General features: G+C 41.6%; 1 protein-coding gene across 8 annotated transcripts in view; it reads left to right on the forward strand.

Moving 5' to 3' along the window:
- Positions 1–18450, forward strand: part of LOC139721979 (uncharacterized) — a 175460-nt gene extending 157010 nt beyond the window's left edge. For 5 of the 8 annotated variants that reach the window (XM_071633302.1, XM_071633303.1, XM_071633301.1 and 2 more), the window contains 11 exons: positions 699–849; positions 2785–3611; positions 4104–5248; positions 7029–7745; positions 8436–8693; positions 9177–9245; positions 9863–10708; positions 11246–11627; positions 12198–12370; positions 14947–15114; positions 16665–18450. In XM_071633302.1, coding sequence (XP_071489403.1) covers positions 699–849; positions 2785–3611; positions 4104–5248; positions 7029–7745; positions 8436–8693; positions 9177–9245; positions 9863–10708; positions 11246–11627; positions 12198–12370; positions 14947–15114; positions 16665–16727 — 4799 coding nt within the window. In that variant the 3' untranslated portion in view covers positions 16728–18450. The remainder of the gene's footprint in view (positions 1–698; positions 850–2784; positions 3612–4103; positions 5249–7028; positions 7746–8435; positions 8694–9176; positions 9246–9862; positions 10709–11245; positions 11628–12197; positions 12371–14946; positions 15115–16664) is intronic. The other 3 variants (XM_071633306.1, XM_071633299.1, XM_071633305.1) reach the window with 2 other exon arrangements.
- Positions 18451–18668: the final 218 nt, after the last annotated feature.

Here is an 18668-nt window from a genome sequence, read left to right on the forward strand (position 1 = left end):
GATTAGCTAAAATGATTGTCATCTTGGATAAGTCATCTCATTGGTCCTAAGTATCATGATCCGCCTACAAGGGATGACAGATTAATACAAGAAATGTTCCAGGAATTAACCAAGTTGTCTTGGACATTTAAACCACGAGTCATTAGGGGGCTCCATTGGGATAGTGGTCAAGACAGATGTGTGGCAGGTTGGGAGACAGTCGACGCCAACACCACTCAATATAACACAAAAATCTGGCGGAAGTTTCCTCTCGGAGTTTGGGATAATTTATCTAAATATCAACACTTTGGGCTTTCAACATTGCCGCTTGCATCCGGACGGTGGATGACTCACAATGACTCTTTCTGGCTAATGTTATGATCACTCCGGCCAGTCCATCTGAGCTGCCTGTCTATAAATCAAAAGGGTCTTTGTTTTGGGGAGTTACGTATAAAAAGGGCAATGACTGTCGAGGGTCAAGAACCTGCTGGCAGAAACTTTACCCTTGCGCTAACAGAATTGGGGAACTAGTCTACAAATTCAGACACAAGAGGGGGTATATGTCTGTCGCCTTACACGTAGAAAACTGACAGCTGATTCGATAATTATAGTCAGTTGTAACTCCATCTCTCGAACCTCCTTGATACATCATTGACCATGACATAGAGAGTTTAAAGAATATACATGTATGTGTGATACTCTCCTTTTTTCATTGCCAGCTATGAAGAAAGGAAAAAGCTCAACTCCTGTATACAAGTTCCAGGTGTACAAGGATAACTTGGTGCTGGTTCAGACGTCTTGCTGCACTTCACAGAGCCACCACCCAGGGGGACAGCTAGACTTTGTCGTCTGTGTCCATACTATCATGAGGTGAGGCTACATCATAGGATTCAGGTCTTACCAGTTTGAGAATGTCTTGTAGTATGAAAAATATTTGTCCTACAGGTGATGATACTGACGATGACAGAGAGCATTATACCCCCATCACACTAATTCAGAATCAGCACGAATCAAGCAGAACTAGGCAGAATTAAGGAATCTCAACATTCGCGCCACATTCGGGAGAAAAATTCACATTCTAACAGCCTGGTAGGGAATGCTGTTCGAATACTTGTAATGCACTTCGAACCCTTCTCGAATCATTCTTGCACATTCCGAATGACTTTGCTCTTGATTTCTGCTTGAATGTACTTGGAACGCTGTAGGAATATTCAGAATGCTGTTAGAATGCGGTCAGAATTTTTAGAAAGCACTTCGAATGCCGCACGAGCGCAGTTCAATTGCTGCCCGAAGTCTGTTGGTCAGAAAGCGCCTCGAATGCAGTACAAACTCATTTTGAATGCGGTCAGAACATTCCCGGAATGGCTACCAAATATACTGAATGTTCATGAATTCAAACAGAATGCAGCCCGAAAAATTAGAATACACTTAAGAATGTACTTAGAATGCAACACAAATGTCCTGTGTGTGTCAAGAATGCCCCCGGAATGGTCTCCGATAGCGTATAAAATGGTGATTTTCACCTTGGACTGTTGGACCAATCACCATGTTGCTTTGCTACAGATCACTGTCCTCCAGCAAGACCTCCTTGAAAGAGAGTATCTGGGCCAATTACCCCCTGGGCAATTACCCCAGACCCTTCCCGTGACCCTAACCCTACTCCTAATCTTGAACCTAATCCTAACTGTAACCCAAACTCTAACTCCAAACCTAACCCTTGCTCTAATCTTTACTCTAACATTTTCACTAACCAGTATTTAACTGGTGGTGATTGTGTGAGCATTTGAGCATTTGAGATATTTTGGCAGAATTTGAAGTGCAACACCGTTCCGATTCTCCCTCAAATAAGGTCAGATTGTTTCAAACGCTGTTAGAATGCCATAGGAATATTTCGAATGCTGTAGGAATATTTAGAATGCAATCAGAGTCCAATTAGAATATCCTTCGAATGTAGATCGATATTTCTCCACTTTGAATGCTCCTCGAATGTTTTAAGCATGGGTAAAACATTCGGGCTGGCCACAAGAATGGGCCCAAATGTTTGGAACTTACTCAGAATGTCGTCAGAATTTTTAGAATGCACTTCGAATATGCAGGAATGCAGGAAGAATTTTCATTCCAACGGCATTCCAGCTCATACCGCCTCTCGTGTGACGGGGGTGAAGATTGGACAGGATAAATCATGGCATTTGTCATTGTGCAAATTTCTAAAGCTGTTACAGATTTGCCATATTTCAGTATGAGCCTCTTCTGTGGAATAATATTTGAAATTAATATAACCGTTGTGATGAAGAAAATTGAAGAAGTTGTATGATAATAGCAAAGTCAACCTGTTGAGGACGAGTCGCAAGTGTACTTGGCAAGTGTCTATGGGAAATGTGTGTTGTAGCAAAAATCAGTCCGTCCTCAATGGGTTAAGGCACACATGGCTCACATTAATTCAATGTAATGATGATGCAGTGCAGAGACTGGTCCGGACCTTTTTCTACAAGTTTATGATGTCAATATTTAACAGATAATGATAGTCAATCAAAGCAGGTATTCAGAGTCACATGGTTCAACAAACCTCTGTAGAGTATTCCCCACTCTGTGGCTATATTAAACAGTTTGCAGTTTGGACTGAGATTTTTGTGTGAACGATCTTTGTGTACTTGTTCTGATTTATGGGAGTGTTACTGGTTATTCTCCCACATTTCTTTGATATGAATGAAGTGGTTGTAAGTATGTGATTCTCAGAGATTATGTAAAGATTGATGGATATTTTTCTAGTTATGAAACAAAATTTTGTTGTGTTGTCTTTGATAGGGATATGGAGCAGAACCGCACAATTCACTCTACCATGCCACAGGCCAACATGAATCCTCCTCACATGCCCAACATGTCTACCAGCACGACTCGCATCCTAGAAGCCTTCTCAAACCAAACTAGAAATGTCTCCCCACATCAACTCATGCAACTCAAGAGTTTCATGCAGAAACAACATCAACAGCAACAGCAGCAACAACAACAACAGCAGCAGCAACAACAGCAACAACAACAGCAGCAACAGCAACAACAGCAACAGCAGCAACAGCCCCCAGCTGGAATGTGGAATGGTGGTGGTAATAGTGGTGGTGGTAGTGGTAGCAGTGGACCCAGCAACACTGTCAGTAATGCTGGTGGTGGTAATGGACCTAACCCAGGAAACTTGTTGGGACAAGGGGAAATGAAGATGACTTCCCAAGGAGGTGGTATGCTTCCTGCCAACAATAGCTACAACTCCACCCAGATGGGAGGCCCACCTGTCATGGGAGACAATTCAATGTATAGCCGTGGGATGCCTGGCCCAAGCCCCAACATGATGTACAATCGGGACCAGGCCAGTCGTAACAAGATGCCTCCAGTTGCTACGGCAACATCAGCAGCCCTTCGTGGCCAGGACAATTCTGATGATGTCTTCTTGCCAGGAAATCAATCTGGGAATGTGTACAAGATGTTGGGGAGTCAAGGAATGCGAGGTTCAGGGACAGGAGGAGGAGGGGCGAGGGGTGAGGACTCCGGGAGTATGAACCCCAGCCCTGACACCAACGAGAAAGATGGAGACAGCAAGGAGCAGCACAGTGTGCTTCAAGATCTCCTCAAAGACAAAGAAGGTTTGTCCCTATCTTATCATCTATCTTTCTTGCTGGCACTAAGTGGAATAATTTGTCAAAGACTATGAGTTCTTTTCATGTGCTTATCAGTAGTTTAATGAAAGCTAGAAATGTAGTTACCCTAATTATATCAAACACAGTTATTTCCAAATTCTGTTTTTGTTATTATGTGCTTATTTTAGCTCCTCTTTTCTTTTCTTTTGTAAGGAAGGGGAGGGGAGATACTTGGAGGATCAGGAAAATGATGAGATTTGCTTTAGAATTGCTTGTGTTATGGTTGAGACTGAATCATCCTGTGCCCGGAAGAACAAAATGAATGCATAATTACTATCTGTTGTTGTATTTTCCATAATTATACTTTCCTATGATTGAAGGATTTGACTGTGGAAGCAAATTTCTGTCATAAGACCAAGCATGGGTCAGCCTGCCGTGATAACCATTTCTGTAAACTACTCACAAGTTTTATCTTTTGTTTTTCATATCCTCTGGTAGAGCAAAACGATATTGACAGCAGCAAGACCGTGTCACCAACTCCTTCTTCCCAGAAGGGCACCAGGAAAAGATTCTCAGAAAACGATGAGGTCCTGGATAACAACTCTTTGAGAAACATGATGGAGAAAGCTGTCAAAAATGCAAACACTGCAAAGATTGGGAAGGACGACGCTCCGCCTGCAGAGAATGCGAAGACAGAGATCATTGGAAAATTATTGAGTGGTGAAAAGGAGGTTATGTTTGGCACAGGACTCCTGCCTAAAGAGCAGCCAGAATTTGTGAGTAGTACTGTGGTTTCTACGACAACGCTTTGGAAGAAATCTGAGTCTGATAGTGAGAATGCTGCAGGACATTGCACAAGTAGCAGTGGGAACGGCAGCGGGAGTAGCAGTGGAAACAGTGCAGGCCAGCAGAAGAAGAAGGCACGGCAGTATGTTCTCTTACAACAGCTGTTGATGGAGGATGATGCGTCATCTTCCAACGTGAAGGGAATCAAGGGCGATGGGGATAGCAAGAGTTCTCAAGACTCGACCACGAGTCCCACCGTAACAACCACCAAACCTCACATGCCAGCCACCTCTCAAGAAGGGGGCGTGTCCATGGAGGGAGTGATGGGAGACGGCCTGGAGGAGTCTGATGCCATCATGCAGCATTTGATGATGATGGCTTTTGACACTGTGGATGACCCAGATCCCAATAAGCAGAGTGCCATCAATGAACTCCTCAAGGAACTGGAGAATACTGGTAATGACATTGACAAGCCTCTCCTAGCCTTAGACCCTCAGTCAAAGGCAAACACACCTGGGAACACCAATGTGACACCATTTCAGTCCAAGGACACAAAATCCCATGCATCCATGTCAAGTTGTAAGGCTCCCCAGCCGGCCATGGCAGGGCAGAACTCAAGTATGGGTGGCCAGAATATGATGAACATGCATGGCCCAGGGAACAGACCCAGTCCTAGGCCCAGCCAGGCCCAGGGCCAGCAGTTACAGGTGCCCAAGTCTGGTGCAAACATGATAGCCCCACCCAACCAGACTGCACCCATGGATAGCGGCATGACACCTGCACAGACCATGGCAGCTCAACAGATGCTTCGAGGTCAACAGCAGCAACAGTCTCAGCAGCTACAGTTGCAGCAATCTGTAAGTGGAAAGACCAAGTCCGTAGGATACTTTTAACATTTATACAGAAATTAGAAGTAATCTCAGTAGGATAGGAATTTAGCAAGCTGAAGGTTAGGAAATCAAACATCTGATTGCAACATTTGTAGGGGTATGTAAGTTCAGTATTAAAGGGGATGACTAGTAACTGATCAGTGGGAATTAGTGGGAATGCCGGGGGCTGATTGTTCCAATCCTTGTAGGATTCATTTAAGAGTACATTATATGTCTATTGTTGTGTGAAAATTATTTGCTTCATATTCAAGAAATGTGCAGTTTAATGTTTCCAGGTTAGCATGCCTGTACAGCGATGGGGCATTAGACTGCACGTTACTTGAATATGAGACCGTTCTGAAGCAAATAATTTTCACACAACAATAGATATATAATGTATTCTTAAATGAATCCCACAAGAATTGGAACAATCATCCCCCAGCATTCCTACTGATTCCCACTGATCAGTTACTAGCCATCCCCTTGAATGAGTGTGCAACATACTATGGCACCTGTAGACATAACAGACATTTGCAAACCAAGAGACAAAACAAATGCCAGAAACAAAACAAACAATGTAGAAATGGAATGTTATCTTTGAAGGTAGATATCCTCACAATTTTGTTCAGAATTGGAGGACATGCATTTGATAACCACTGTGACGTATATGTCATGTTCACATTTTCCACCATTGCCTCGGAAGGTGTATCTAATTTGACCCTATTTGCCAATGAGCTTGGTATTCTCTGTATGGCCTCTGTCTTGTCAACCCATGGTACTATCACTCAGTCTTACTGAAATATCATAGATAACATGGAAAATGAAAATCCTCGTTTTTGCATGTTAATGAGCTTGTAGGTGTATGTGATCCTGTGTTATGCTCTTCTCCAGTTTAACCCTAAAAAGACTGGGCTATTTTGGTAGCTCGAAAGACTGGGGGGGGCCTAAAGGGCCCCCCCTTAAGATCTCGGCCGTGGATCGCGCGATCGCCGCGGAAATTTGCACAATGATAGTGTGCGATGTAATCTACAAGATCGTATATTTAAATTTTCCAAAATAGTCTTCTTTTATTTTATTTTGATTAATTATACTAATTTATGCGAGAAATCAGACTTTTTTATCTAAATCAGTAAATAAAGCTCCAAAAGTGCTCATTTTTGGTCTAGATATTCTTTGTAGCATTCTTAGCAAATGTACTTGAAAAAAAATTCAGTATCAAAATTGATTTCTTATTTATTTTATTGTTTTATGAATTTCTTATGTATTTCTTTGTTTTTTCGACCTTTTGTTTTTGTTGTTTTTTTCAGCAAAATTTGTGGCAGACCCTTTTTGAAGCATAATACTACTAAAACAAATTGATTTTAGCCATTGAGAGTAAAAATAAGCATATTTATATGAACCATGTGATAAAACTCAATTTGTATTGACTTTGTACACAAAATCACATTTTTGAGCCATTTTCGGTCTCACATGCATGTACAAAAAGTTATGTAACTTCAGAACCGTACCCCCGGGCGTCACAAATTTGGTGTCAAAATGTGCGGGAAACTCGAAAGAAAAAAGTCATAGAGCATCGCGGCGAGAGCATTGCGTGTTGCAGTGTAATCGCGCGAAATGTCGAGGGGGGGGCCTTTTAGGCCCCCCCCCCCCAGTCTTTTTAGGGTTAAAGGCCAGAGACTTGTTCATGTACATTTGAAATGCCACTCTTACCACACCTACATTGTTTAATGCAGACATGGCACCTTTATTGTTGTACCTCACTCTGCAGGCTGCCTCCGCCCCGGATCCTTCCATGTCTGAAGAAGATGCCATGCTTTTGGAGCAGTTTGAACAGTTCCTGAAGAGCAGCAACATGTCAATGGAGAGTGCCTTTGGGTCAAACCCTGAAACGGGTGGCATGCCACAGCAGCAGCAGCAACAACAGTCACGGCAAGATCAGCAGCAACCTTTGAGCACAGGTGTGGCCACCAGCCAGGGCATGGATTCCAGAGTATCCCCCATCACTGACCTCCTCTCACAGCCTGGCATGCAGCAGAATAATTTCCAGACTGGCGTGCCTGGACCAAATCCTGTCATGGCTGGACCAGGTCCCAACATGGGTGGTTACCAGCCACACCAACACAGCAACATGCCTCAGCAACACCCGCAACAGCAGCAGCAACAGCAGATGCCACAGCAGGGCATGCCGGGCATGGTGATGGGAGGGCCACAAACCCAGGGCCCCCGCTACCCAACCCCAAATCTTTCCCACATAAATCAAAACCAAATGGGGTATGGGATGCACCCCCAGCAGGGTCAACCACCACACCCCATGGCTGGTGGGATGGGAGGACCTGGCGGCAGTGGGATGGGTGGTCTTGGTCCTTTCCCACAACGACAAAGGCAGCTGAGACAAGCCCTGCTGATGAAATGTCAGCAACAAAGCAAGAAGCACCAAATGATGCAGCCTCAGCAACAGCAACAACAGCAGCAACCACACCAACAGGTGCGTGTCAATCAGAGCATCACCCTGTGACCACACACTCCTTACCCCTCCTATTCAGTGCTTTGGGTTTATTACTGACTCTCTGGATAAAAAAAAAAATCTGTACCGAGATCTTACTACATTTTTATGCAAATATTTGAATCTGCAGCTTGTTACAAGCAGTATCGCTTTGGCAAGGGAAAAAAAAAAAGCCATCTGTACGATTACAATTTGTGTCAGTTTTTAAGCTATTGTTTCCATCAGTTGCAATGAATACCGCTGATCTGTTCTCTATAGTGTGAAGAAGAGGACAGGGATTTGAAAAACTGTATCCAATTCTGATAACGTTTGTCATATGTACTTGTGTTGCTTCAATGTGATTTGTCTTCAAATGAGATTCTAGAGATATTTGGCATGCTGCTGGTAACGACTTTTACTGTGAAGATGACTGCGTGTCAATCACTCGTTAGGAATCCAGTATGAAAGTGTTCACAACTTTCACATGTATTTTGATTTTGATTTTGCAAAACTTGGCTCTTGCAAAATTTGCAAGTTAAAATGCATGCAAACATTTCTGTTTTTACAGTACTGTTGATCTGTTTCAAGTTCTAGGTATTGTGTTGTGGAGCTTTTTGACAGGAAGCTAAGAGAACAAGACTCGGGTGAAGAGTGATGTTTGTGTTCATGTCGTCTTCTACTTTTTCATTGCAGAGATGGAATATGAGGCAACAAATCTTGCAGCAGCAACAAGTTCAGCAGCAACAACAGCAACAACAACGTTTGCTGCAACAGCAACAACAACAGCAACAACAACAGCATCACCAGCAACAGCAGCAGCAGCAACAGCAGCAGCAACATCAACAACAGCAACAACAAAAGAACTTGATGATGTTGCATCAGCAGCAGCAGCAACAAACCTTTTCTGCACCACAGGTCGGTGTTGTGGCTAGCTCGGATACCAGCCAAAAAGTGAATATGAAGCATTGAAAAATGCATTCTATAATTTACCTTCTCTCTGTCTGGGGTGGTGGGAACCAAGTATTATCACTCAGTAGACTCTCTATGTAGATCAGTGAATTTTAGCACAATCATGAACAAACAGAGAGAGAAGAAAAAGTGCACTTTGTTTACTTGAGATTTATATTGATTTTAGTGACCAGAAAGAAAATGACAAATGTTTCCTGACATTTTACTTGTTTTAAGATATTTTCTGGAAAGAACTAAAGGGGAAGAGAATCATGATTCTTCATTCTTGAAGTCAGTTGCAAATTTATTCATGTAAAGGTCCTTCCAGGCATTTATTTTGAACTTCATATGTTTTGTAGTTTCCATGGGAATTGGATATCTTGTATCTGAATTCTTGAGTTAGTTATATTAAATAAATTGAGTTGTTTCATTCATTTGTCTTCGGATGAAAATTGTATTTGATTGCTGGATCGTGCTTCTTTGCAGATGGACTCACAAGGTTATGGCGACTTCTCATCTGCAAACAACATAGTTCCTCCAAATGTCAGCATACAGGTAAGTGTAGGTTGGAAATATATCTCAGCTAGTCTGTACATTGACCGGCATGTCCTTCTAGCTGTGAAGCCACAAAAGTGTCTAGTTGACAATGTGGGGGCAGTCGTCATATATCGACACAGAGTTCAGTGTGCAGTGTTCAGGATTTATAATCATTAGCATGAGACTACTCACTTAATGTAATCAAATCTTTAGGCACGGTCAGACTGGCATAAAGATTGAGAAGTTTAAGATCACGATAGTTAAGATCTCGGAGTTTTTCTAGTGTGACCGCAAACTTCCCTCAAAACTTCCTGCAAAACTTCCTGCTCCAACTAGGGATATTTCCCCCGTTGCCACTCTGCCAAACTTGTCAATCTTCTGCCAGTGTGATCGAATGACAAAGGATCAAGGAGACATCATGATCGTGAACTTCTCGATCTTTTGCCAGTCTGACTATGCCTATTGAAGATTCCGATTATTGAGACCCGCATTACTCTGTACATGTAATTCTGTGGTGTGATATGTAAAAATTGGAAATAGTTTCAGTGGGTAAAATGAGACACTCATCCAAACCTATTTGTATGGTTTAAGATGTGATATGTGAATTAGAGTTTTTCTTTGTGTTTCATTCACAGCCTCAGAAGTCGAAGATGATGTTCCCCAACCAAATGAGTCATCCGATAGGAGGTGGGCCGGGAATGCAGCATCCTATGGGTGGGGCCCCCCAGCAGTACTCCCACAGATCCCCTGGCGGAGACTTCAGACAGCCTCCTTTCAGTTCAATGATGCCTCCACAAGGCCAGCACATGGGGTACCAAGGGGGACAGAACTACCCCCAGGACTTTGGTGGGATGGGTGTAATGGGAAATATGATGCCACCTGGACAGGGGTCAATGGGAATGAACCCTAATCAGCACCAAGGGATGGGAGGTATGAGACCCACAGGGATCAACCCCAACATACCTCGTCCTAACATGAGCCAAGGCCATGGTATGACAAGCATGGGAATGAAGCACCACATGTTGAGTCGGTCCCTGAGTGTACCTCAGCAGATGACTCCAGGAATGGAAGGCGATGGTCAATATGGACAAAGCTTCCAGCCACAGCTGCAGAGGGCTAACTCCATGGGTATGCCAGCCAATATGGGACCCATGCAGGGAGGTGGCATGCCAGCAACAGGAGGCCAGATGCCTGTCACTGCGGGTGGGGGTAAGCCTTCCAACATGAGGTGGGCTGGAGGCCAGATGAACCCTAATCAAACTGGATCAGGAGCCCAGGCCATGGGGCCTGGAGGTATGGGAATGAACCAAGGAATGGGAGGGGCCACTATGTCTCAAGGCATGGGTCAGACAATGGGTCAAGGAGCCATGGGACCAGATGTCTTCAGTGGTGGCATGCAACCCATGCCATCGGCCAGCATGGAATTGACCAACACTGCTAGGAACAGAAGGACTCCGGTCAACAGCATGGCTACTAGTCAGGTAGGCACCAATCTCCCTCTTGGGCCTATAGGTGGTGGACTTTATGTGGTGTGTTACATTATATCATAGCATTACAAGGAGATTTCTCATTCCTTTTTCCTCTCAGTACCTATACAAGATTTAGGTATGTGTACTTCCTTCTTGTCTGTAGCAGATTTGTGTGGAAGGAATGTAAATTAAAGATAAAGGAAATGATTTATGTATGTAATATTTGAACAAGCTGTTAGGAGAGATATTATTTCTTGGAATCAACTTTCTAAGAAGACTTGATTCAGAGAGAGTAAATCGCATTTTGAAAGTTCACACTCTGCTGTTTTACTTCAGTTTCATGATTTTAAAACTGCACATATTTCAGTCTTTTCTGCATCTTATTGAAGTCATGTCCAGGAATCAAAACCCCTGAAGATTAAGTGCTGTATTTTAGATGAGATGATTGTTCTATGTTGGTGTATTATATCAGTAGAATGTAACTTAGTGTATAAGTGATGAACTAAAGTGGATGGATGTAAGAGCAAACTTTGATAATTTGTCTTTCAGGCTGGAATGAGGCCAGGCTTGCCTGTACCAACATCCATTCCTACCCCAGCCAACCTACCCAGTCTGGCTAGTATGAGTTATAACAACAACAATACAGCCACTCCTCCAACATCCACCGGTCCACCAAACCCTCAGCAGCACACAGCTCCTGGAAACCAGCAGCAAAGCTTGAAGAGTATGTCAGTCACCTCCACAACCACCTCCTCCATCTCAGCCAGTGGTCCTGGGGCGAGCCAGCCCAACCCTATGGGGGGTGGGGCTTATAGCACTCCTTCCTCTGGACCCACAGGAAAGCTGCCTGTTGGTGGAACCGCCTCAAACCCAGCTGGTGTGACATCTGATCTGGATATGCTTGGTATCACAATGGACCTCCTTGATCAGAGTAAGTCTGTAACTTTTTTTTAAAAGAGGGTGTAGTTACCTCAAACTTCTATAATAAAAAGTTTACCATACTTCATTTCCATATGGGTTGATCAGATATCCCTAAAAAAAGAATATTTACCATTGTTTTAAACTATTATCATCCTACTGTAGATAAGTATTTCATGTCCATGATTTTGATGATTTGATTCTTCATGTTCGTATAGTTAAATCTTTACTAATAAGTGTCTGATGTGACTCCAGTATACGATGTTTCTCCTTTCACAATTAGTGAAATTGTGGCCTTGAGTGAGATATATATGTATATGGGGCCTGTTTTAAGCTGTCTCCAGTTTTTGACATAGTTTTTAAATATTTAGTGTGTGACTTAATCTGTGTGCTGTTGGCAAGTGATTAATACTTCATCCATTTTCAGTCGTGGATGCATTGTATAATTCAGTAGACATATCAATAATTGATTTTGTCATATACCAAACACTTAGTTTTAAATCCTCCAATTACATTCCTCAGTGTGAGATTGAAGCTTTAATTTTAAAATGTTTTACCTATTTATCCTTTCCATTCTTGGTAGCAGCTTACAACAAAGATGATAAGACTAGCAGCATGGACGCAGCAAAAAACTTGCAACAGGGCCCTACTGGTAACTATGGCAACCAACCTGACAGTACGGGCCCTGTGAGAGCTGGTGCCAACCCATCGTTTGCGGAGAATCAAGCCAGGCAGGAGGCCAGGGCTAGATATCAGGTGAGGACAGGGTGGATGTCAGCTGCTCACACCCATAAACAACACCATTCTGGCATTTCGTTGGAGGCTCTCTCTCTCATTCCTTAAATCTTGTCATATTCATTGTCATAATTTTTCACCATATGATTGTGATTTTGTCAAGTGGTGTCATTCCTCGGCAAAATGCACTGTTAGATGATGATAATAGTAATCATGGAGTGCTTTATCACCACAAGTTTAATCGAGCATTAATCAACTATGGGCTGCTGTTGCTGTGGAGCAGCTCTTCTGATGTGAATCCTACTCTTCTTTATTTTGTTCACCAACTTGCTTCCATATTTACTGTCAATTTGGGATAAATGAACTAATTGGACAGAGTATTTGAGCGAAATGGTTGAGGGAATCCCCATCCATGTGGTATTAATCATATTTCACTCAAATCAGCCTGTGGTATGAATTGTATTTCACTCAAATCAGCCTGTGGTATTAATCATATTTCACTCAAATCAGCCTGTGGTATGAATTGTATTTCACTCAAATCAACCTGTGGTATGAATTATATTTCACTCAAATCAGCCTGTGGTATTAATCATATTTCACTCAAATCAGCCTGTGGTATGAATTATATTTCACTCAAATCAGCCTGTGGTATGAATTATATTTCACTCAAATCAGCCTGTGGTATGAATTGTATTTCACTCAAATCAGCCTGTGATATGAATTGTATTTCACTCAAATCAGCCTGTGGTATTAATCATATTTCACTCAAATCAGCCTGTGGGAATTGTATTTCACTCAAATCAGCCTGTGGTATGAATTATATTTCACTCAAATCAGCCTGTGGTATGAATTGTATTTCACTCAAATCAGCCTGTGATATGAATTGTATTTCACTCAAATCAGCCTGTGGTATGAATTATATTTCACTCATATCAGCCTGTGGTATTAATCATATTTCACTCAAATCAGCCTGTGGTATGAATTATATTTCACTCAAATCAGCCTGTGGTATGAATTATATTTCACTCAAATCAGCCTGTGGTATGAATTGTATTTCACTCAAATCAGCCTGTGATATGAATTGTATTTCACTCAAATCAGCCTGTGGTATTAATCATATTTCACTCAAATCAGCCTGTGGGAATTGTATTTCACTCAAATCAGCCTGTGGTATGAATTATATTTCACTCAAATCAGCCTGTGGTATGAATTGTATTTCACTCAAATCAGCCTGTGATATGAATTGTATTTCACTCAAATCAGCCTGTGGTATTAATCATATTTCACTCAAATCAGCCTGTGGGAATTGTATTTCACTCAAATCAGCCTGTGGTATGAATTATATTTCACTCAAATCAGCCTGTGGTATGAATTGTATTTCACTCAAATCAGCCTGTGATATGAATTGTATTTCACTCAAATCAGCCTGTGGTATGAACCATATTTCACTCAAATCAGCCTGTGGTATGAATTGTATTTCACTCAAATCAGCCTGTGATATGAATTGTATTTCACTCAAATCAGCCTGTGGTATTAATCATATTTCACTCAAATCAGCCTGTGGGAATTGTATTTCACTCAAATCAGCCTGTGGGAATTGTATTTCACTCAAATCAGCCTGTGGTATGAATTATATTTCACTCAAATCAGCCTGTGGTATGAATTGTATTTCACTCAAATCAGCCTGTGGTATTAATCATATTTCACTCAAATCAGCCTGTGGGAATTGTATTTCACTCAAATCAGCCTGTGGGAATTGTATTTCACTCAAATCAGCCTGTGGGAATTGTATTTCACTCAAATCAGCCTGTGGTATGAATTATATTTCACTCAAATCAGCCTGTGGTATGAATTATATTTCACTCAAATCAGCCTGTGGTATGAATTGTATTTCACTCAAATCAGCCTGTGGTATTAATCATATTTCACTCAAATCAGCCTGTGGGAATTGTATTTCACTCAAATCAGCCTGTGGGAATTGTATTTCACTCAAATCAGCCTGTGGGAATTGTATTTCACTCAAATCAGCCTGTGGTATGAATTGTATTTCACTCAAATCAGCCTGTGATATGAATCATATTTCACTCAAATCAGCCTGTGGGAATTGTATTTCACTCAAATCAGCCTGTGGGAATTGTATTTCACTCAAATCAGCCTGTGGTATGAATTATATTTCACTCAAATCAGCCTGTGGTATGAATTGTATTTCACTCAAATCAGCCTGTGGTATGAATTGTATTTCACTCAAATCAGCCTGTGATATGAATTGTATTTCACTCAAATCAGCCTGTGATATGAATTGTATTTCACTCAAATCAGCCTGTGATATGAATCATATTTCACTCAAATCAGCCTGTGGGAATTGTATTTCACTCAAATCAGCCTGTGGGAATTGTATTTCACTCAAATCAGCCTGTGGGAATTGTATTTCACTCAAATCAGCCTGTGGTATGAATTATATTTCACTCAAATCAGCCTGTGGTATGAATTGTATTTCACTCAAATCAGCCTGTGGTATGAATTGTATTTCACTCAAATCAGCCTGTGGTATGAACCATATCTGACTGACATCAACCTGTCAATCTTTCATCTTGCAGGAGTTTGTGGAGATCTCTAATGCTAAGGATGCCCCAGATGCTGCCACACGTGCCTCCAACCTCTTCCGCAATCAGCTTCGGCAACGAGTGTCCGGCAACCCAGGGATGCCTGGAGGAATGAACCCTGGCCCCCCTCAGGGTCAAGGTTTTCCCACTCCAGGGGATGAGGTAAGAATGAGGGAGGAGATAGTATGCAGGAGTCTGCGCCAAGACTATTACATGCACCACCCTGGCATTGTCCCATAGACCCTGGGTTGTAACCTGCAGTGCTAGTGGTGCGTGTTGTAGTCTTGGTGCACGCAGACTCCTTTCTGACCAACAAGGGTTTGTGCCTGCAAACTAGGTTGGAGATATGGAGAGTTCAGATCAGGGGTGTAGGGGTTAGATAGGGGCAGGGATATTTTGAAAAGATATTGGGGGGGGGGGGGGGGGGGTGAGTAGAGGTAGAGTTGTAGTTGAGGGATGGAAGCAAAGGGGAAAGAGCAGTAATACTGTAAAAGTGGAAGTTTTTGCGGTGTTGAAATTTTTGCGCATCTCGCGCAACCAGAAACTAGCACGTAAATAAAAGCACACGAATATTTTTGCTTGCCATATGTTCCCGTGCGTGATGTCTTTATTCCGCAGAATTAAAAACATGTGAAACTCTTCTTGCCCTTCCAAGCACGAAAAATTAGTCGCCTGAAAATATCCACTTTGACAGTAGGAAGAGTTATATAATGGGAGGAAGAATGGAATAAGAGTTAAGGAGTAGATGTGAGAAGGGACATGTACGGGGAGAATGAAGTACCGTAGACGTTGCAGTTTTTGCACATTTCACTCAACATGAAACTAACATGAAAATAAAAGCATGGGACAATTTTGCTTGTTATTTTGTAATACTCTTTAGGTTTTTTTTTTCGGTCTGCACAGTTAGAAGCCCGTAGAATTCATCTAACCCGACAGAGTACTTAAAGAATATTCTTGCAAAAAATTCCACATTTACAGTAAGGTGTAGGGGAAAGGATTGACATGTATAGTTAGTAGGGGTAAATGTATGAGGAGGACGGGGTGAGGTGCAGAGAAGTAGACCATTAGTTTAGATAGGTAGAGACAGTAGTGAGACTAGTACTGGAACTCAACAGGAAACTGTCATAGATCAAATGGTGTGGAGTAGAGTGAGATAACAAGCATGAGAAATACTGTGGAAGAGTAATTGGAATAGAAAAATGGGTTAGGTGTGGCTTACTTGATGTATGTTGACAATAATGCCAAATTAAAGCTGTACAGTGTGTAGCGTGAAATGTAAAGGTGATATCTTTTCCCCCGTATTACTGTGTGATGCAAGGAAGAGAACTTGGCAAGCGTTTTGTTTTATTTCTCAATATGAAATCCCTCTCTGCAGTCATGTTGCATTGAGTACAGTGCACTCCCGCTATAATGAGCACGGTTATAACAAAATTCCGGTTACAACAAACTAAAAATTAAGGCTGCAACAATATCTACTCTCTCTATGTATTTTCGCTGTTTATATGTTCGGTTGTAACAAAATTGTGATATAACAAAAGAAAACTGCTGGTCCCGAGGACTTTGTTATAACGGGAGTCCACTGTGTAAGTCATGTCACTTTCTTTCCTTGCTTCTACCATGCTATTTCTGTCTGTTCTGTCCTCTTCTATCTTTCTCTCTTTCTGTCAATTTTTATATTGATTTTGTCATTCTGTCTATCCTCTCTCTCTCAGATGGGAGGTCATGATGGAGAAGGGAAGAGTAGCAGCTTGCTTCAAAAACTCCTCTTGGATTGACATTGATAGACATCTGACAGTGACTGCCAGCCACCTCTCAACACTAGGACAGTGAGCTGGACCTTCTGGGGGAGATGAGCAAGTAGCACTGGGATCATGACCTGGAGGGATAGTGTAGTATAGTAGATTATCTTGTGTTTTGTGAGTGGCATCTTGTGAGATATTACTGTTTAGTACATCCCGATTGTACTCTTGTCTGTAGAAAGTTGAATTTGTTGAGATTTTTTTTTTCTTATCTTTCAGAGAGGATATAAAAAGCATGATGGATACTTTGTCACAATTTGCCTACCAAAACTGGGCATGTGTTCATATAATGCACAAATCCAAAGTTTAAGACTCCACAGAGATAGATCAGCACAGGATGCCTGCACCCTTTGTAGCTGTCTTTGGTTCATTCAGTGCTGGTTGTCTGGTCTAGATGCTATTTGTTCTTGGTGTATGCAATGCCTCCACCATCACCTTTAATATGAGATTCTACACCACCTCTTCACTTGTCTCTCACTGTGTGGTCACTTTACTCATCAAGCACTGTCAAGTTTCTATTCCAATGACATGTACAATTATGAAATATGTGTTTGAATTCAACATGTCAACCCAATTATGTGTCGTGAAAGAAACCTGTAACGCTTTGATAAGGACATTCAAAATATTTAACAACAAAAAAATCAGCTGTTCCATCAGAGTAAATAGTGACATTGGCAAATGACACACTCTGTGCTCTTGGTCCCAGCTATAGTCAAGCTTGAAACTTTTTCGTGTCTCCAATGATATGATAAAGAAAAGAGTCTAGTGGATTTGTACACTGTGCCGTCTGAAGAAGATAATGTGAAGTGAACATTGTAACAATGATTGACATGGATGGGTCCCAAATGAGAGGAAACCTTAATTTCCTTTAAAATGACAATCCTCCTCTCTTCTCATCTCTTGAACCGATCAGAATGTTGTAGTTTGTTTGGGGTTTTTTTTTTTTCAGTCTAAGAGAAACATCTTGGTGGTTGCTGACGGAGGAGGCAGTTCAGTTCTGCCTGTTGCTATGGGAACAAGAATTAAGCATTCAAGGCCCCTCCCATGTGGTGATACTGAAGTGGAATTTTACCTGTCATTAGTTAAAAAATTGTTTCTGTTTCTGATACGGAAGAATCATCTTGCATTTAAAGATATCCATTGTATGGTGAGGAGGAGATTACAAACAATGTGAGTTGGATGTGGCTCAGTGATTCACAGGAATTGTGTGATACAGTGGATGTGTCAGATAATACGAACATGATATCTCAGGGAATTATGTCCTCTGTCAAAATGAACGGGAGCTGAATACAATTTCTTGTAAGGAGTAGATTTGATGTATTAGTGTACATATGATATATACCCTGTCTGAAGGTCTATTACTGGAAAATGACAAGGTAGAAGATATTAGTTGTTCCCATTGAATATAAAAACAGACAAGAACAAAAGGCTCTGTGGATTTTGTATGGTGCACTGCATACTTAGATGTACCAGGCCCCCTCGTGGTCTGCTAGTCTTGTGTTCAGACCTCAACTACTGTGGGATCCAAGTTGAGGTTGATAAGCAGTGCTGTAGCTTCACAGCTCTTTACTTTGTTTTGTTGTCAGTTTTCTTGTGAGGAGAAAGAAAAATGTTCGTAATTACTTAAAATGTGAAGGCGTATCAGCAGAATGTTTCGCTCTGTAAATGTAAAGAGAAAGATGCACAAACCATGTGATTGAATGGGATAGTGAAGTCTGATGTATTTGTAAAGTAGAATATATTCATGGTTGTACATATGATTATATATACATATAAATAAATAAATATCTATCTATATATAATTATTTCTGTTTTATATGATGATGAAATGATTTTATGTGAATATATGTTGAAGAAGGGGAATGGACACAAGAGTGTTGATTTAGTCAAAGATATCTTTGGAGTGAAATCAGTCTA

The sequence above is a fragment of the Diadema antillarum genome, unplaced genomic scaffold (assembly GCF_040938485.1).
Source record: "Diadema antillarum isolate AM-2024a unplaced genomic scaffold, OU_Dant_1.0 scf00000153, whole genome shotgun sequence".
Classification (NCBI taxonomy): Eukaryota; Metazoa; Echinodermata; class Echinoidea; order Diadematoida; family Diadematidae; genus Diadema; species Diadema antillarum.